Source organism: Amphibalanus amphitrite, unplaced genomic scaffold (assembly GCF_019059575.1).
Source record: "Amphibalanus amphitrite isolate SeventyFive unplaced genomic scaffold, NRLGWU_Aamphi_draft 000140F_arrow, whole genome shotgun sequence".
NCBI classification, from domain to species: Eukaryota; Metazoa; Arthropoda; class Thecostraca; order Balanomorpha; family Balanidae; genus Amphibalanus; species Amphibalanus amphitrite.
In genome coordinates, this window is record NW_024881635.1 from 278,555 (window position 1) to 297,818 (window position 19,264).

The 19,264-nt window shown below is 48.3% G+C and overlaps 1 protein-coding gene across 4 annotated transcripts in view; it reads left to right on the forward strand.

Moving 5' to 3' along the window:
- Positions 1 to 166: 166 nt before the first annotated feature.
- Positions 167 to 19,264, forward strand: part of LOC122382475 (abhydrolase domain-containing protein 2-like) — a 39,507-nt gene continuing 20,409 nt past the window's right edge. Inside the window, exons 1-4 of one of the 4 annotated variants that reach the window (XM_043367847.1) lie at positions 167 to 184; positions 2,303 to 2,558; positions 3,056 to 3,231; positions 8,560 to 8,727. In XM_043367847.1, coding sequence (XP_043223782.1) covers positions 181 to 184; positions 2,303 to 2,558; positions 3,056 to 3,231; positions 8,560 to 8,727 — 604 coding nt within the window. In that variant the 5' untranslated portion in view covers positions 167 to 180. Of the gene's footprint in view, positions 185 to 969; positions 989 to 1,551; positions 1,570 to 1,987; positions 2,022 to 2,302; positions 2,559 to 3,055; positions 3,232 to 8,559; positions 8,728 to 19,264 lie in introns of those variants that run through there. The other 3 variants (XM_043367850.1, XM_043367849.1, XM_043367848.1) reach the window with 3 other exon arrangements.

Here is a 19,264-nt window from a genome sequence, read left to right on the forward strand (position 1 = left end):
AGAGAGAGAGGGAGAGAGAGAGAGAGAGAGAGAGAGAGAGAGAGAGAGAGAGAGAGAGAGAGAGAGAGAGAGAGAAGAGAGAGAGAGAGAGAGAGAGAGAGAGAGAGAGAGAGAGAGAGAGAGAGAGAGAGAGAGAGAGAGAGAGAGAGAGTCTCGGATCACGCCAGACAAGACAGCCACATGGGTATCTATTGTTTATTTACTTTCCAGTGATCGTAGGCGTTTAGTTGTTTAAAATAGTGAAATATATCAACTTAAATTCACATATCGCTTTTGACTCATGGCCCGGCTGCTTGATTTTGCCACAGCGTACATAGTACATACACAGCCGATCTCGGTATGTTTCTGTTCCAGAACAGCAGCTGCAGTGGACACCAAAAATGCATTCATGTTCTGACAACTTATTCCAAAGATACACATATTTTACGACGAACGTTTTAGAGAAGGTATTTTTTTTTCGCTCACAGATGCTCAGCAAGAAGCGCGCGATTGATTGCAACTAGCACGCTCACGATTTCTAATATAGCGCTGGCCAAAACCTGGCCCTTACATCCAAATATAATAATATTAATTCCAGTCTCTGTCCTATTTACTACTTATTAGCGCATCGAGAGTGAATGATACCACGGCATAACCGTCATATTACATAGCACAAATTGCGAGACGACGTCGAGACCCGTATCGGTGTTTACTTCACAGTTCTCTATATACCGTGCCGTGTGTAATGCGTGTAATGTGAGAGATACCAACGATACCAATACCCAATACCGAGCGCGTGTGTGTGTGTGTGTGACTATCTGTAAGAATCTTGTGTGTGACGCAGTGTGGGCGACGGGCTTAGTAGGTTGGAACTTGGAAGCGGTTTGAAGTTACAGTAAGGTGTAATATTTTCGTTTAGTAGGTACCTACTCTATAGTTGAAGTAAGTGTATGTTATGAGTTGTGAAGGCTTGAGGCTGGATCCAAGCTAACTCAAACTGAGAACCGTTGTATACTGCTCCAAATTCCAGGGATGCAGTGCGATTGATTTTTGGTATTTGTCCCTCCCACATGTCTAAAATGGACAAAATTTGTTTTTCTCACATACCTATAAGGGAACTGTATTGGTATGTACCTACCAAAAAAAGAGGTTTGCGCCTACATCATCCAAAGTGAAGTAAAATTTAAAATCATATTTTAACCTACCTACTGCAACAAGTGACCCTATCTATCACTATAGATGGCAAAGCTGGCAAAGTGTGCTTAGCAGCTCTGTATGCCACCAATTGCATCAATTGGCTAATTTTGTACCAAGTATGAGATGAGGTCTCCTTTCAAAGCTAATGAAAATTGGGAAAGTGAAATGCTATTGGTAGAATGTGACATGTCTATATGCCTATTTGTGTGTGTTTACGAGCGAGCGAGCGCAGCGAGCGAAGTGAGTCTTTTCAATATAACGGAAAAATCTCAGTATGAGCGGCCCGGCCCGGCCCGGCCCGGCCCGGCCCGGCCCGGCCCGGCCTGTAACGCTTTTGAGAGGCTTATATCTCAGCAACCGCTGGACCGATTGGCCTGCGGTCTTTTTTGTTGGGTAGCCCCATCCCTTCTATCCCGTAATTGACTACTTTTGATACATCTCAGTGACCGTCGTGGCACGTGCCACGTGAAAAGTCAAGGGTGTTCAAGCTGTTTTGCAAAAGTAGTGATTTTGAGAGGTTCATATCTCAGCAGCCGCTTGGGCGATTGACTTGCGGTAATTTTTGTAGGGTAGCAGTATCCCTTCTACCCAAAACAGGATAGTCTCGATGCATGTGGTTCACCCCCAGTGCACGTGCAAAATACAACAATAAGAGGTGCCAAATTTGTTCCCATTTCAGTAACTCGGTAATTACTGGGGCGATTTCGCTGAAACTTGGCATACAGGTAGGTACCCACCAGGCAATGCATTCCCATGTGTTGCGGTTAGGGTGCTACTGCACGTGCGCACGTGAAGGGGGCGTTTCCAGATCTCGAGAACGGCTGAGCCGATTGCGCTCAAATTTGGTACACGGTTGGGGACCAGTTAGTAGGGTGTCGTGCAAAAGTCATTTTGGACCCCGTTTGCACGTGCGCACGTGCAGAATGCCGCTTCCAGATCTCAGGAACGGCTGGGCCGATTGCGTTCAAATTTGGCACACCGCTAGCGACCGGTTTGAAGGGTGCCTTGCGCAAGCCCGTTGGAAGCACCCTCTCGCCCTTCTGCACGTGCATGGCTCACTATCTCGCTCGCTCGTTCTTCGCCCAAAAGGCGTTTTACTGGTTTCTAACAATGGCCTTCGTTTCAGGAAACCTCTCGGTTTATGATAAATCAAGTATTTCATTCTTGGTTCAGGCTTGTTTGGAGTTTGGACATAACCAGTCACTTCATCAACAGGGAACTGTCATGTCTTCCATGGCAATTCTTGCAATTGTTGCTTTATGCTTATGGTTGGTGGTAAAGTTTCTGAACTTGCAAAGCTCTCCATCCATACCTTCCATAACATGCAAGGACCAGAAATTCTGTGAGAACATTATCAAACACTGCCCAGATCTGCTGAAACGGTAAGTATTGCTCCTGCTTGTTAGCTTTCATTGTCAGAGCCTAAGAACAGCTGCACATTGCTCAAGTTGTCAGCAGCTCATTGCATTCATTTCATGTTTTCATTGTACAATGTGTGCCTTATCTAAAAATAAGTGAATGATTTTATACTAATATGTAATATTTACCCAAACATTGGGTACACAATGCACTTAATGCCATTATGGTGTATGACCAGACCTTGTGGTTACCTGAAAAAAAAAGAATGCTACCTCTCACCAGAAGGAGCTTATACATGAAGAGCATCATATATCAAAAGCTAACTTTATGCACCTGAGAAACAAACGTGCTTGTCTATCATTGTCAGTGTTACCCAAGGTCTGCATTTTTAGAACACTGTTTGTCATGAGCTTTTGCACCATGCACTTCTGCAGTCTACCAGGTGGGAGTCTATCACACTTCCGGCCTGCAGGCGGGGTTCTGACTTCTGACCGTTCTGACTGCACCCTGTGCTGACCAGGTACGTGCCCACGCCGCTGTGGGGCCTCTCGGGCCACCTGCAGACCATCGTGCACGCCGTGGTGGGCCGCGTGCGCACCCGACAGCGCGAGAGTGTGCGCCGCTTCTCCCGTCTGGCGGACGGCGCCACACTCACCTGGGATGAATGGACGCCACTGGACGAGCACCCGGCCGCAGGTGGGTCCGCGCGCAGTCCGCCCGATCCGTCCCAAATCACCCAGCAACACCTATCCGTGGTTGAGCGAGCCTGTGAAGAGTTTTCCAATTAGCTAACATCTTCTGTCTTGGTTTTGATCTCCCAGACACCTGTTAAGCATATCATTACCTATCATGCTGGTTGAAACGCGCCGCTTTGCTACCTACCTTGCGTGTTTGCAAGGACGCCATCCAGGGCTCCGGTGGTCCTACGATGCTCGTCTATTGCGCTGTGTTGTACTTTGCGGTTGTCTGTTTGTCATAGTTTTGTGTCTGTCCCGAGTTATACTTTCCCGATAATTTTCCGATGACACCGTATCTTAAATCTTTCGTGATGGATCATTATGCCTTATGTAAGGTAATGTTTCCTTCAGGGCTCTGGTTGTTAAAAAAAAAAAATCATCGGAAATGATACCTATAATCTTTTTTTACCGGTTTAACAGTGATGTTTGTCGGCATACCGCATATTTGTAAGCAGACCACCGCTCGATATGGAAGTGTGTTCTATTTTAGCCGTTTTATAGCTCGCCTCGCCCACTGACTTGGTCTGCTATGGACCTGTTGAATGCTGTCGTGGCTCAGCTTTGGAGCTATCGTCTTCAACTTATGGTTATGGGCTGTCTCAGTATACGAGCGTTGCTGCGCCGCCACTCGCGTTTCGCAACGTGAACACGACTCCGTATGGGCACACGGCGGCTCTCTTTATGCTCTGGTGTCATCGGTTCCTAATGGCTAGGTGGTTTCACTCGAGGTGGATTTATAGTGGTACTTAAAACTTATTTGTTTGAAGAAAGATGCTTGTGTCCATAAAATCACACATTTGCTACTCTCTCCATAGTCTGCGTACGATTTTTATAAAACTTGAGACTAAAACAAACGGGAAAAGTGTAGCTGCCATATCATCCGCTGCATAAGTTTAACATTTATATGCAGCGGAACATCCGGATCCGCTTTATCATGAACATCCGCTTAGTAATGGTGTGGCTTCCACTCGACATCTCTCCGCTCCGTCATGACACCCTGTTGACGAACTAGCGATCATTAGAGATTGGATAATATTTGTGGGTTAATGGGGTAGGTACCGATGGTGAAGTGACAATTGTTTTGAGTGTTTTTTGTGTGGTTCTGATTGTTGGAGTCGTATCAGTCCCACCCCGGAACCACGCAGTCATGCGGAATATGCAATGTATAATGTACAATGAAGAATGTAACCTACCTCGAGCGGCGCGGATAAACGCCAGAACCGCCGGACGCGGCCAACTGTTGTGCAATGTGCCTGATCGGACTGTGATGGAAAGTTTGGGCGCTAGTGATGCCAATTTCATGACCGTGGTGCATTGTCAAAACCATGGCCTGGCGGGTGAGGTGGAGCGCAGCCTTATCGGTCTAAGGTCTTACTGATATACCGGGATTTAGTCAAGCCTATGTTGATGTTAAACCTGCCGAGCGCGGTGGCCTGCCAAGGCGATATGGGACAGGTGCGCTGCTTCGAAATATCGGCTGCGTAGATTGCGGTACGGGATCCGTGTTGTGGTGCAATTTCGGGGACTCTATTGGGCGGAGGGACTGTGAGCGAATGTTCGAGCAACCGTCGGCTTTTTCATTTGCAGCTCTGTGGGTTCGTTCCCGAATAGCTGTGTGCTGTTAATCCACGCACTTGGCCTTGCCGTAGATATATGACACTAATTCGCATGAAGCGTGGGCCTTGGAGGGTTGCCCGTGCAAACAGACCCCGTTGCGCAAATGCGCCCGTGACCAGGTCCAATGTCCTCCCACGCCGTTGCGTAATGCCACCGGCAGTGGGGTGCCTCGGGTTTGCCTGGGGCGCGCCGTCGTCTGGTATCGTACAGTGGGGCATGTCTGTCGACAGTGGCTGGGTCCGTAAATAAACCGACCACTTCGCTAGGGCAGGGATCTAGGGTCACTAGGGTAGGGTGGGGTAATTTGAACATATGGGGCAATTTGAACATAGTGTAAATAACACAAAATTACGGAAAATCCTTAAGTGGCATGACAATAAGACCAATTAGATAAATTATCGTAACTAAAAGGGCTATCATATGAACGGGGTTTAAAGTTTCAGGGAATGAAGATGTTGACGCACAGTGTAAAAAATCAATTTCGCAAGGAAAAACGCCTAACAACACGTCATTGCAACTTCATTGCACCGCAAAATGTTGCATTGCTAGCGCCTAATACGCAACGGCTTTTGTTGTACATTGACCTAATCAGTGCCTTCAATCCAAGAAATTTGCTTTTGAACCCTGTTTTTAAAAATGGCAAAATAACTTTTGGCGTGGGGTAATTTGAACATAGTGCAAGAATTTCAATGGAGACAGGGATAGCTCCGAAAAAAACAACGCTCCCAGTTTTTTTTTTGCCAATATTTTCGACCCAAAGCAGTGGCAGATAAGTGATGCCAGTTTTAGAAAATTTACGTCTAATATCCGTCTAATGTCCGGAATTTTCGTTGATTTTCCGTCCAAAAATGTTAAAGTCAACTATTTGTCCAAATATGTCACAAAATTATGCAGCTATCAACACTCAAAACCGTCATTTATATTGCTTATCATGTAATTTTACCAGCCGAAAAGTGTTCATTACATTGAGAGCTTAACAAGCTTTCCATTTGCCAATCAATGCTACGCACGATTACTTGATGAAAATGCTTAAGTGTGCCAGGCCATCGTCCAATGTTGTCCAGACTACTATACCTTTGTGCAATCAATTCCGAATTGGACATTATAAAGAATCGGAACTTCGAATGTCCAGGTTCCGATTGGCACCATTATAACAGATGAAGTAAGGTTTTGTAGAGTTTTTTATCGAACGGAGATGATAGACGTTCTGTTAATTGAAGAGAGGCGAATTCTGTCAACTGACCGGTGTGCAGCGTGCAGATATTGATACTCTGCAACTGTTATTTTTGTTGTTGTGTTGATTTTTCAAATGAAGGTATGTTTAGAATTGCTCTGCCTATTCGTATATGGGTTAAACAACATTGGTGCTGGCGAGACTATCGCTTTTATGGCAGGTAAAGGCAGTATGTTCAAATTACCCCACGGTGGGGCAATTTGAACACACCGTGACTTGGTGGAGAAGTGATGCTATGCTATTCAAGGTATGCTCGGCTCGTCCAAAAATGAGGCTTGCATGGTGAAAGCAAGTGACACATGCGCGACTGAAACAGTTTTTCTTCATCCAGGGTTGAGCAGGAATTTGGTGCAACGGAGAAGACGTAAAAATATGTTCAAATTACCCCACACTACCCTATTGGGTCATTGTGGCTTGGGTATGGTGAATGTTCCTTATGGGCCAAATTTGAGCTAATTTGCACCAGTAGTGCTAAAAACATTGATAGGACTAGTGTTGTGTTGATCGAAGCCAAACATGTAAATTTATTAAAAAAGAACTTTGTTTTTGAAATATAAGCGATCTTTGCCGTCTGTGACCGACTCAATACAATTGTTATTTGACACATTTCTGTAAAACCGATTTTTGAACCATGCTGCTTGCATAGGTTGTATTGTAGCTAACCTCAGTTGGTTTCATCATAGGAGAAAATAAGAAAAGTATCGTCTATTACGAGTTATCAGGCCACGCCTGTGTCCTGTAGCGTACATACCTTATGTAGTGATGTATCAGCGGGCCATCGTGCCTGTTTTAGCAGCGGACTTTATTCGTGCTCCGTGTCTCATGGTGACGGCACGGTACGCTGTAACCGGCAGACAGATTGAACAGATGGCCGAGTTGTGGGGCCCTGCGGAGGCCGCCGTTCGCCGCCGACCGACAGCTTTTCTTACACCATGCGACACCGCTTATCAACACGAGCTGGCCAGGGGTGTATGTACGGCTACCGGCGGTGTACCGGGCAGGCCTGCGGACGGTGGCGAGTGTGCGGCGCTGGATTGCCGGGCAGACTGACTGAAGACAGACTGAAGATAGCAGGCTGAAAGTTGGTAGTTTCACGTCGACTGGCGCATGGCTATGCTCAGCGGCCGGTGGGCAGGCCGAAATGTCTGTCTGGCGGCGAATAGGAATCAGATGACTTTGAATAAGAGCACTTCAAAGCTGGACTGTCGCTATGCTATTGTCTTTGCCTCGGTTCCAGTGGTTTCGGTTTTTACTAACCGCTGTTTGAAGAGGCACAGCACATCTGTTGACTGCCCTTCCTTCAGGGCGTCTTGTCTGTATAGGGTTCTTGAGTCTCTTTTTCTTTCTTCCCCTCTTTCTCTCTTCCCTCTCCTCCTCCCTCTCTCCCTCCCACCAGCGTGCCTGTCGTGTGCAATACCCCGGCCGGCCTGCGCCGTTCATCAGTGCCAATGGCAGCTGATAGCGGCTTGGGCTCCTCCGTACTCTGGTCATCACATCACAGGGCCTGGCCGCCGACGGGCCTGGCCGCGGGCCCAGAAAAAAGAATCGCACTGTGACACACAATATTTACTCGTTTTGCGCCTTTCGCTAATTAACCGCTTGGGCTTGTGCGCAGAGACCATTTAAATCACATTAGCCAATAGCAAGCTACTTTTGTATCAATTAACATTTATGTTCGGGGTGCTTCAGAAACGTGGAGCATAATCAGCAGATTGGACCTGGTCGGTACCTGCTTCCTGTGTATGTAACTATATTGTTTTGTTGTAATATGCTCCTTGCCATTGTTGTAATGCATAGATATTGCTAAGAAATAATTCGAGCGCATTCCTAACACAGATGACCGCTGCTCTTTTCGGCGATTTGTTCAAAAATCACAATCGCCTAACAAAGCGCCGCGATGCCGATCGGGCCGCGCCGGCCGGCTTCTGATCAGCTCGACGCTCGTTATTGAGGCAGTTTATAATGCTCTCCGTTTGGGCTGTTTGGTTCCCTTCGACTGCAGTGCTCGGGGACGGCTTTGATGTAATGCCGCCACTCATTGTGACTTTGTCGTAGGAATCGGACTGGCTGCCGAATCCGCCTTTGGAGACTAGTCCACTAAATGGGATCATTACGGATATCCGACAGTGAAATCAACAGGCAGAATAGGTCAGGATGTGCCAGCGCTGCTGCTCTTATCAACTCCCGTAACATTTGGCGCACCTGCAAACTAACGTCTCCGCCTTCCCGCAGGTGACTACATGAAGTCATCTTTTTACCTTTCCCATACGCAATAATTTTTGTGACAGACAGACGATATAAAAGTCATCACCTGCTGACATCTCCCATGTTCCCCAGGCGACAAGTCGTCACCTTCTGACATCTCCCCTCTCCTCATCACCTCCCTTTTCCGCTGGTGACACTTGCCATCTTCTAACTTCTCCCCGTTTCCCTCAGGCGACTACACGATCGCCGTGTGTCCGGGTATCGGCAACTCGAGCGAGACGGTGTACATCTGGTCGTTTGTGCACTACGCGTGCATGCACGGCTACCGGTGTGTGGTGCTCAACCACCTGGGCGCGCTGCGCTCGGTTAAGGTCACCTCGCCGCGCATCTTCTGCTACGGTCAGTCGGGGGCGGTCGGTGGACGGCCATGGGGGCTCATACTTATGCATAAACCTTCATGTGTGCTATGTGTATTGCTTCAACATTGCCTGTAAAATAGTTAACCCTTGCCCGTGTTGGTGTTTTTCCAGCCGCGAACGTATAAGGGGGGGGGGGGGGGGGCATGGATGATATAACACTGGATTGGTGTCTCGTGGAAATTAACATTGGGATCCGCGACATTGGGATCAGGCCTGCCATCTAGCTAGAGAATTATCGTAAGTTAGGAGCAAGCCGAGTGAACGCCATCTCTCAGCATTATGACACACGTGGGTGTGGTGTATTAGTTGGCTTGAAGTGCATATTCCCACGAGTTGGAGGTAATCTTACTGGACCTGAGACGACAAAAAATGTCTTAAATGCTTGAAAGCCAAAAACGTCAAGTAGCCTTTAGGTAATAACGAAAATAAAATGCGTAAGACGATGTGCATTGAAACGCCCAGTCCCATCGGCTTGTACGACCTTTTATATGGTCATTTACTCGCAATGGTACAGCAGTTTGACAATATGTCATACATATTTGGTAGGTTTATTCCTTCTTCTCCGAATTTCGCCCGATATTCTTCATCTTAGTTAATGTTACGGCACGTGCCACGTGCCAACTTAGGGGTGTCGAAATTGCTCCACATAAAGTATCTCCGCAATGGCTGGGCCCATTACAGTAAAACTTCGCCAATTGTTAGGCACCCAGTGGCCAATGCATTTTCATGTGTCACTATGAGGGTGCTACTGCACGTGCACATCGGTTTTGTTCCGACTCGGAGTCGGTTGATTTTTAAAAGCTGTAGTCGGAGGATGAGTCGAACGTCACCGAAAAGTCATCGACTCCACAGACTTACCAGGGCTGCAGAGTCGGAGTCAGAGTCGGAGTCTGTGTGAATCGACAGTTCTGCCCGAAGGAGTCGGAGTCGATATTTGGATACCGGAATCGGAGTTGGAGCCAAAGCCACTGAAATTTCATCGACTACGCAGCACTGGTTGGGTCCTTTTCATAGAGCGTCTTGAATGACATATTGAGCGGCAATGGCGTTAGCAATTCCGTTTAACGTTTTCATTAGACTTTAAGATAGTACTTACGTTCGTTTTGTTCTTTGATCGGACAAATAGTTTGATTTAGACCAAGTAGAGACTCATGTGAAAAATAGCGGAAACGACACGTGCTGGCGAAGTCTCCAATAACTCCCTGTTTCACGATTTCATGAGGAAATAACATGGAACTGCTTATCTTATTACTGACCCTGCACATAAATCTATTAATTTCTTCGCTTTTACTGACATATAAAGACAAAACCTTTTGAAAAATTGCACAACAAGCCTGCTACTACACCACACTCCCGTGTGTCACAATGCTAATCAGTGGCGTTCACTCGGCTTGCTCCTAACTTACGATAATTCTCCCGCTAGATGGCAGGCCTGAGCTCAATGCCGCCAAAAAAATGCGAAGACACCAATCCATTATTATCTCATCCATGGGGGGGGGGAGGTCCGTTGGACTCTACCTTGCCGTTTCGCCCCTGATCGAGCTAGAGCTTCGCGGAAAAACGAGCGTTTCGCCCGTGACGAGAGGAAGCCGATGATATCCAGTTTTAAGGTCCTAGGTCATTGGGTGACCTTCCAGGTCAGGTCAATGACCCAAGAGTCGGGAAAATAAGGACCTGTTAGAACGTCGTAAAGTGTGACTGCTATGGGTTTTTTCGGGGTGCTGATAATGAATATCATGTTAGTTTTGATCACAGATGATGTCTTCATGCATTTAGGTCGGATCAGGTCAGGTCAACCAGAAGGGGTCCTGCCGGGTATTCGTAGTAGGTGTCAACCGCCTCTGACAGCTTCGAAATATGTTACAAAGGCACCAAAAACTACTTCGTAAATGTTCATATGGTTTCTAAATTAAAATTCAGCTAAAACATCTGGCCTAGAAATATGTAAAACTCTTAAAAGTGAACTGATGTCATCAAAGGTCAATGACCTGACCTGACCTTCAGGTGACCTTGACACCCACCCTAATGCATGGGACCAACAGCATTTCACATGTTTGAACGCTTGAAACCACGAAAAGACTGCAAACTCGCGGCTAATGCGAGCCGACATACGCCAAATCGCGATTCCGGACAAACATCGTCTCGAAAAGTAGGTCACAGGTCAAAGGTCATTTAGGTCAGGATCATGATAGTTTCAGGGTAGGTGTAAATTTGATCAACTCGAGGGTACTGAAAGTTTCGTCGCGATCGGCCGCTTTTTACACGCGCTATTCGCGAAAAACCGAGGGGGGGCGGTTCGTTCGACCCCCCTATACGGGCGAGGGTTAAACATATAACACAATACACCTGTTTTTAAACATATGACAAAAGTATGTGTATTTTCACATTTGGTGGTGTGACTGTGTGTTTGAGACAATGTTTGTGTTTGTATATGTGTATGGGTGGGCTTGTGTTGGTACTTGTTTGTGTCTGTGTCTGTTCATCTTTTTGTAGTGTGTCTGTCTGTTCGTTTCTCTGTCTGCAGTATGCCTGTCTGCCTGTCTGTCCGTCTGTCCTATCTGTGCGTGTGTTTGTTTGCGTACAATTAGGTATATGTGCATGACCGTGTGCCTGTCACGTCACATGGGTATTATCTTCTATAATCGTTGCCGGTGGCCGAGGCCGGAGGTGGGTTGGTGCCGCCTCTGCTCCGCTCCATGCAGGATCGCCCTGAAACTTGTAGATCCCGGAGGGAAGCCCAATGCATTGCTGCAAGAGTCCATTAGCTTATTGGGGCCATAAGGTGCCTATTGAGAGTTCATGTGTCACTTTGCCATTGAAGCAATAATAATGCAGGACGGAGTTTGGCGTCGTTGTTGATTGTTTATTGGTTATCACGTTTACCGTAGTCAGCATTTCTCTTTACAGTTCTTTACACTCAAAGGCCTGTTAACTGGCGAAACTTTTAAGTGCTGGTATCGATGCATTGAGCGAAGCACTAATGTGCCTCATTCACCCTCCAATTCAACAAAGGGGTCTCGGTCGCCTTTTCACGCCGGTGCAGCGGCGTGGGACCCGGTGGGGCGGCTTTGACTGGTACAAATGGCAGTGAATGCATTCCTTGGGTACCCCACTCGGCTAGTTCCCACCGCTGTCTGTACCCCCGCCGACACCGCCGCTGCTGCCTGGGGCGTTCCGTGCCGGACACTGTCACCGCCACTAACCATTAGGGCCGGCGGCGACGGGCGTCCCCCTGGACAGGGGCCAGCCGCGGCCTCCGGCGGCACTGGCCTCTGGATCCGTCGTCCTGTGCTCCCAGGGGGCCGACGATGCAGAGGGGATATCGATGGTCCATCGGTACTTGGTGGGGGAGGTGTGTTAGGGCTGGTGAATGGTGATGTTAAATGTATTTAGTGCCTATAGTCAGGTCGATTTCTTCCTATCATATTGAGTTCGCCCATGGCCTCGGTGCTATCGTCTGGCTCTCAGCTCCCTCACATTATGTTTCGCGGAATACGGCAGTGGCCGGTGGTCGTCTGCCAAGTGGGTCGCCTCTGATGGTCCGGCCCGGATGGACCGTCCCCTCCCACCCCTCCCTCTGTATGGCTGATGCAGCAACTGTCCCCAGCCGTGCTGCGTCGGTTCCCGAGCTCCTTCACTCTGTCCCTCATGTGACGTATGTCAGCCGATGTAGCCGGTACTGCCGCCGGCGCCGTCACCACCAGAGTCAATGACTAGCAATGACAGACCAAGTCAATGAATGACCGAGCCGATGACAGGCTGCAGTCTCGCCAGCGTTGCACTCGAGGATCTGTAGTCTACTGAATATAGTCAATGATAGGCTTCCCGTCGCCAGTTGTGCCCTCGGGGATCTGTGCATCGCACTGTGTTCACTGGCCAAAGACAGCCCTCATTGTCGCCAGTTGTGCCCTAGGGGCACAACACACGGATGGAATCAATGTATTTATGCAATCCCCACACTGCACCACACAGCAAATACCTAATATTAATTACCAGTGTACCTATGCCTTTTGTTATTGCAGTGCGCAGCGGCACCGGAAGAGAGTGCCAATGCGTGTTTTCGTCACTGAAGTGGACGAGAAATTACTGATGTAGATTTCCCCTGACGGCTAGCAGGCTAGAAGGAACGCACTGATAAATTATTATCACCTTTTATGTTCGATTTGCAATATACAGTTTTCCACTATGGAAGCTGACAGACCAGACAGTCCAAGTCAGTAAGTATAGGCATAAAAAACTGGCAATCTTACTAACGTTCCAGTGACTCTTAGCTCGCTGTTCTTTGCCGCGCACCAGCGTCTGACCGTTATCTGCGTGAGCGGCTGGCCCGATCAGTTGGTCGAGCGGGCGACCTTTGACTCTTCTGCCGCTGGGCAATGCCCCACGCGACCCGGACGCGACCCCGACCTCTCCCCGGCGTAATCGGGCTCGGCCACAGTCGCCAATGTCATGAGTGGCCACTGGAGAGCGGGCCAATTAATTCCGAGAGAGCGCAGCGTCGGTGCGCTGTGGGGCTCGGTAGGCAGTTGCCTGGTCGGCCGGCACTTTACGTTCCACTGAGGTTCGAAAATGAAACCAAAAATGAGAAGTTAAAATATTTAGTGCAGTTCATTGCTTCATTTCCGGAGCTGAATACACGCTGTTTATTTTGGTGGACATTCGAACAGAAATTTATTTAGTCGTACGAGCCCAGCTATAAGTATTTGGAAAGCATTCAGGTTGCTGGAGTTCAAATGTTTGTTTTAATGCTCGTGGGCAATGTGCGTCAAGCATCCCAAAATACCAATCGTGAATTGCGAAAAGTTCGAGGAAAATTATAATGTTAGTGCGCAACCTAGATTTGTATTGGCCTCATAAAGCCATATATCCATCAGCAAAAGGTGAAGCCGTTTATGGTCACGCCTTTTCGTTGCTGTAAATGTCGATGTTAGAGTGAGTTTGCGAAATCTGTGGATCCGCGGATTTCCTAGGGTATCCGCGAAGTCCCTAGTGGCTCCGCGGATGAACATCAAGTCTAGTATATTCGCGGATAAACGGGCGGGGATCCGCGGATGAACAAGACTCTTCAGGATAACCGCGAACTCCCTGAAGAGTTGACGAGATCCGCGAACCACCCGGGGAATCCGCGGAGTAACGATTCATTCTAGTGAGTTTGCGAAGTTCCTATGCGTTTCGTGCAGCTACCTAGACTAGAATGCATTGGGTAGATCATCTGCGACTTAACCCGCGCCCCGTTGGGGTCTGCCGGAGCAACGCGCCCTGTTGTGGGGGGGGGGGGGCATTTTGGCCCCCTCCCCCTAAGATCTCGAGAACCACGCAACATAGCAACAAGCCGCAAACAGTGTTGGGTAGCCACGGCGGAGAACTACCTTGTGACCCAATTTCATTGACCTAGGTCAAAGCGAGTTAGGTCAGGTCAAATGTCGAATTTTCACCGTTTACAGGCATTTCAAGAAATGTGTTGTAAAATCGAGTAAAATGCATGTCATTGAAAATCATCGATGGGAATTGTTCGTTAAACACATATTTTGCTAGTTGAGGTCACTGATGCCAGGTCAGGTCACTGAGGGTCAGAATATGAAAATATCATATGATGCATGTTTTATGGTCCATTTTACATGACAAATGCGATTATGTGGGTCAGGCAGCCTTTGGGGCCAGTTAAGGTTATGTTCTGGTGAAGTTCAGGTCAAGGTCAGGTCAAATTAGGTCAAATTTAAGCTGATTTTTTTTAAATGGTAATCGATTCGATGCAGCTCGTCACGGGGAGCCTAATGGTGGTCTTTGTTTTGCGCTACGTGGTCTAGAATTGCTAAAAATTGAGTTAAAAAAATTGACGTCATCAATTTTGAACAGTTTTTTCGCATAGCTTGGCCAAAAAAGGAGATATCGATCTAAAATTTGGTATGGAGATAGAAGAGCGCACGAACTATCATACATATTTCGTTTTTTTTTCGTAAAATTTTGGGATAATTTTGCGTTTTTCTAAAAAAGACTAAGTTTTTTTTTTTTGGGGGGGGGGGGTTAAAATCCCACAATTTTAACAATCTGAGATAGCAGCTTTTTAGCGCCGTTTTATTTCTACACAACCACGTAAAGAACTTTGAAATTGCTTGGTAACCGTAGCTTTTGTGATGGTTTCAAGATTTCATGTTTTTTGGTCATTTTTGCTCGAACATGACCTCAGTTCGACCTCAATAACTCCTGACCTAAGGTGACGTAAGACTTGAAATTTTGTGTGAAGATGTCAAATTGATGCCCGGGAAGGAACTAAAAATTTGGCATTCAGGATAAACCATAGGGGGGTGGCAAATTGCCTCCCACAACGGGGCGAGGGCTAACCCTCGCCCGTATTATTGTTTTCTCGGACGCTACCGTGTGCGGGAGGAGGGGTCCGCGGGGGAGGGTTCCGTTGGAACCCTTGCCGTGCGGCCCCTGATCGAGCTAAACCTTTCGCGGAAAAAAATAGCTTGGTTTCCGTGGTTACATAGAAGAAGCCAATAATACCCAAACCATACGGCCCCAGGCCAATTGGTATTTGGTTGACATTCCAGGTCGATTCCAAATAGCATAGGGGACATCCTGTCTTTTTAATCGCCTTTGAGACGCAACAGCCAACAACCTCAATTAATGCCAATGCGTGATTAAGTTTTCATTAGTTTGTTTGCAAGTACGCAATGGCTTCAGCCAATTACGGTCAACTTGGGTCAAATAACTATATTCAAAGGCGGGTTGATATGTATGTACGTGTTGGGTTCTTGTATCGAAGTTCAGCATTGCCATTGCCCCTCCAGTCCAAATGTTCCCCAGAATAGATACTGTGGCGCCGGGCTGGAGCGTCTGTAGGCGCGGTGCTGACCGGTCGAGTCAGGTCGGCTGTGGTAAAAGGGCAAGTTGGGGGGGGGGGGCAACTGCCCCACCAACTGTACGGGAAGCTTCGTCCCTGGAGAAGAGTGAGCATTACTGTTATGCATACATACTTGCATACATTCACATGATCGCTCAGATGCGCGGTAGCCTTTCCAGCTTTCCATTAATGGTTGGGAGAAAAGTGAGCAGACTGGTCGCAGAAGTTCAACCACGCCAAAAATGGCTTACCGTCCATTATTTAATTGCTTATTAATATTTGCGAGCGACGTCTAAGCGAGATGAAAGAATAATTCACGAACTCACTAGAATGAATCGGTACCTACTCGGTGAATTCCAACAGCAACTGGGAAAACACCAATACGGGTGAGGGTTAAGTCGCAGACGATCTATCCAATATGCCTTGCATTCTTGTCATAAGATAGCTGCACGAAACGCATAGGAACTTCGCAAACTCACTAGAATGAATCGTTACTCCGCGGATTCCCCGGGTGGTTCGCGGATCTCGTCAACTCTTCAGGGAGTTCGCGGTTATCCTGAAGAGTCTTGTTCATCCGCGGATCCCCGCCCGTTTATCCGCGAATATACTAGACTTGATGTTCATCCGCGGAGCCACTAGGGACTCCGTGGATTCCCTAGGGACTCCGCGGATCCACCGATTTCGCAAACTCACTCTAACATCGACGCTACATGTCTTCATTTCAGGAGAACTCCAGGTCCTCTAACCGGAGAACCTACGTTCTCTTGACCGATCAACTCTTTTTTGTCTCCCAAGGATAGGCTCACTATGGTTCACTGTATGAGTTGCCCTGATTTTTATCACGACACTTCATGAGCTTCACCAACAGCGCCGTATTATCATTGACGCATCGGTTCCAAGGCGGGCTGACGACGGAAAGCTGATCGTTGTTCAAACTCGTCCAACTCGTGGAGCGGTGCTGATCATACAGGAGCCGTTTGGGTGACATATGTAGATAGATCGGCCCATCTACCGGCTCGAACAGGCTGCGATCATGACGAAGCCGTCCATCACTGAGCGTTGGGGTCGGAAATGACGCGAGCCATGATCAGTGTGTTCGTCCCCAACACTAGCGGCGGTGGGTCACACTCAGGCGAACACACCTTTTCGAACCGGGCAACTGAAGGTCTGTGGTATGGACGTGACTCATTGTTGGCTTTAGGCTTGGACTCGTAAACTCGCGATAGTTATTAAGCGATCTGTGCTGTGGATTATCTGTGGTAGCGGCCTCCATACGGACGGGTACCCATACCCAAGTTGTAAAGCTGGCGATGCCCTTGATTTTAATTCGCCGATTCTTCCAACTTTCAAGCCATTGTTTTCTTTTCTGAGCTGCCGCAATGACATTGAGTCTTTGCATAGAGGGGTACAGCGTTTTTATTTCGCTCTTTCCTTCCTAGTGTGAGCCAATGACACTCGATTTGTATTTTTGTCTGTAATGAAACGGTAATTATTCGGTGTGAAGGCGTTCCGCGTTTGTCGACAGTTCCGCGCTCCTTGAATGCCCTGAATTGCTGTGCTCAATCATCACATGGCGCCTGGCTTTTCATCGACCTTCCCCGTGACATCGCTGAGCTCATTCACTGGGCTGCTAACGTGCATCGATGTAGGTACTCACTCTTCAGCTGGCTTTCAAAGTGAAACATGGTGATACCTCGGCCGCCATGACCCAATGACTCCTTTGAGACGGCGCGGTGCGAAGTTCTTTCGCCGCTCACCAGCGCGATATAATGTTTTCACGCGTTAATGCCTGTTGGCTGTTTACCGATCGAGTCTGTATGCGAGTTCCGCGTACTCCTTTTCACACCCACACGGCTGGTACAACATGAGGAGGACTATTGACCTGTGGATTAGTCCGATGTGCTCGACCGACCTGGTGGGAGCGGGTCGCTGGTGGTAGTAGCCGCTATGGCGCTCTATGGCTTCCGTGTTTGTACGTAGAAGCTGAAAGCATTTGTTTGTACTCTGTTACGAATTGCGTTTGATAGAGAGCTATGAGTGATGTTATGTCACATACCATTCAGATAGCGCCTATCGGCTGTCGGGTCATGAATGCCACTCGTTACGTCTGTCGCTACCTTGAGGTCGATCTTTCCACGCCATTCCGTGTCCGTTCAGCCCAGCCCACTGCCCAGCCTCTCCTGTCCTCTTGACACCATCACGGTGCCCGAGACCTTGTCACACCACGCCACCGGCGCGCCAGCCGGGGTCAGAGGTCAACAGATCCCCGACATTACGTCACCGTCTGCCCCGCCCCCATAGCCGCTCAGTCTGGCCGTCAGCGCCAATCATAGGTCAGCTTTCCGCCTACGTCATCTCAGGTGCCATTTCGCTCATGATGCAGTGTCACTTGCACACTTGATGCTATTCATCGTTTAGATGGAACTCGAGAAAGGTGAAAGAGCTCGAAATTGCAAGCCAAGCCATTTGGAAGTAACAGGAACGATTGAAATTTACAGGAATTTACAGGAATTAACAGGAATTTTAATTGATTAATGAGAGAGAGAGAGGGGGAGAGAGAGGGAGGGAGGGAGGGAGGGAGGGAGGGGGAGGGGGAGAGAGAGAGGCGGGGAGAGAGAGAGAGAGAGAGAGAGAGAGAGAGAGAGAGAGAGAGAGAGAGAGAGAGAGAGAGAGAGAGAGAGAAAGAGGGGGAGAGAGGGGGAGAGGGAAGCGCCCAAATACCCCAATTCATCATCATCATCATCAACATCATCATCGGAGGGAGAGAGATGTGAGTGCCAGATCAAACAGCATTTTCGTGTAATTTCCTGCAACGTGTGACCTGAATGAAAGTGGCATTTGTAAGGAAAAGAGGACTAGGGAAATGCCACCACTTTGTTCTTTTCTCTGTTCCATTTTCATCATCATTGACATCTTCATTTGTTGAGTTCTTCCATCACGCCCCCATAGTCTGCGGCCCGTATCTGTGTGCTCGGCGTCCCTGGTCCGAGTATCTGTGCCTCTCCTGCTGCCATGGAGCGCCTGCTGGTCTGTTCTGGGCCCGGCTCCGGCCGCAGTCACTACTCGGCGCTGCTCAATGCTGGCCGCGGACCGACCGGACGGCCTGAATCACCGTCTGAGTGCCATCCGTCAGCGGCACTGAGTGGACGCCGACTCCGGGGCGTGAGTGGGTCCCTCCCGGCCCTCCCCGACCCCGCCCTGCCCCTCCCTGGGCCCCGCCCGCCCCATCCCCGATATTTAACTAAAATATCTGAGGCCCTAGCAAACGACAACGAACAACTAATGTTTGAATTTAAATCTGGAACTTAAAAATTCCATATTTTTGAATCGTTATACATGGCGACATTTATGCATGACGACAGCTAACGTCATGACTTTTAGCGCGACTGGGGGATCAAATATAGATATATTTTCCTTATGAAACTGAGATATAAAATATGATATTCGCGCTGAAAACCCTGTGAGGCTACTGACATGAGTTACTTCTGTCCTTCCATCGCTGTCATATTTTATCACCATGCACTTGGGAGTCGAACACGACCTGGTTGTCGGCCTGAAGAGGCGAGCATGCTCTCGTTATATCCATCCTGTCTGGAACATTTCAGCCGCCGGCGGAATGGAACAGGACTTGTCTGACGGTCTCACACGGCGAGGCTCAGGTGGCCGGCTG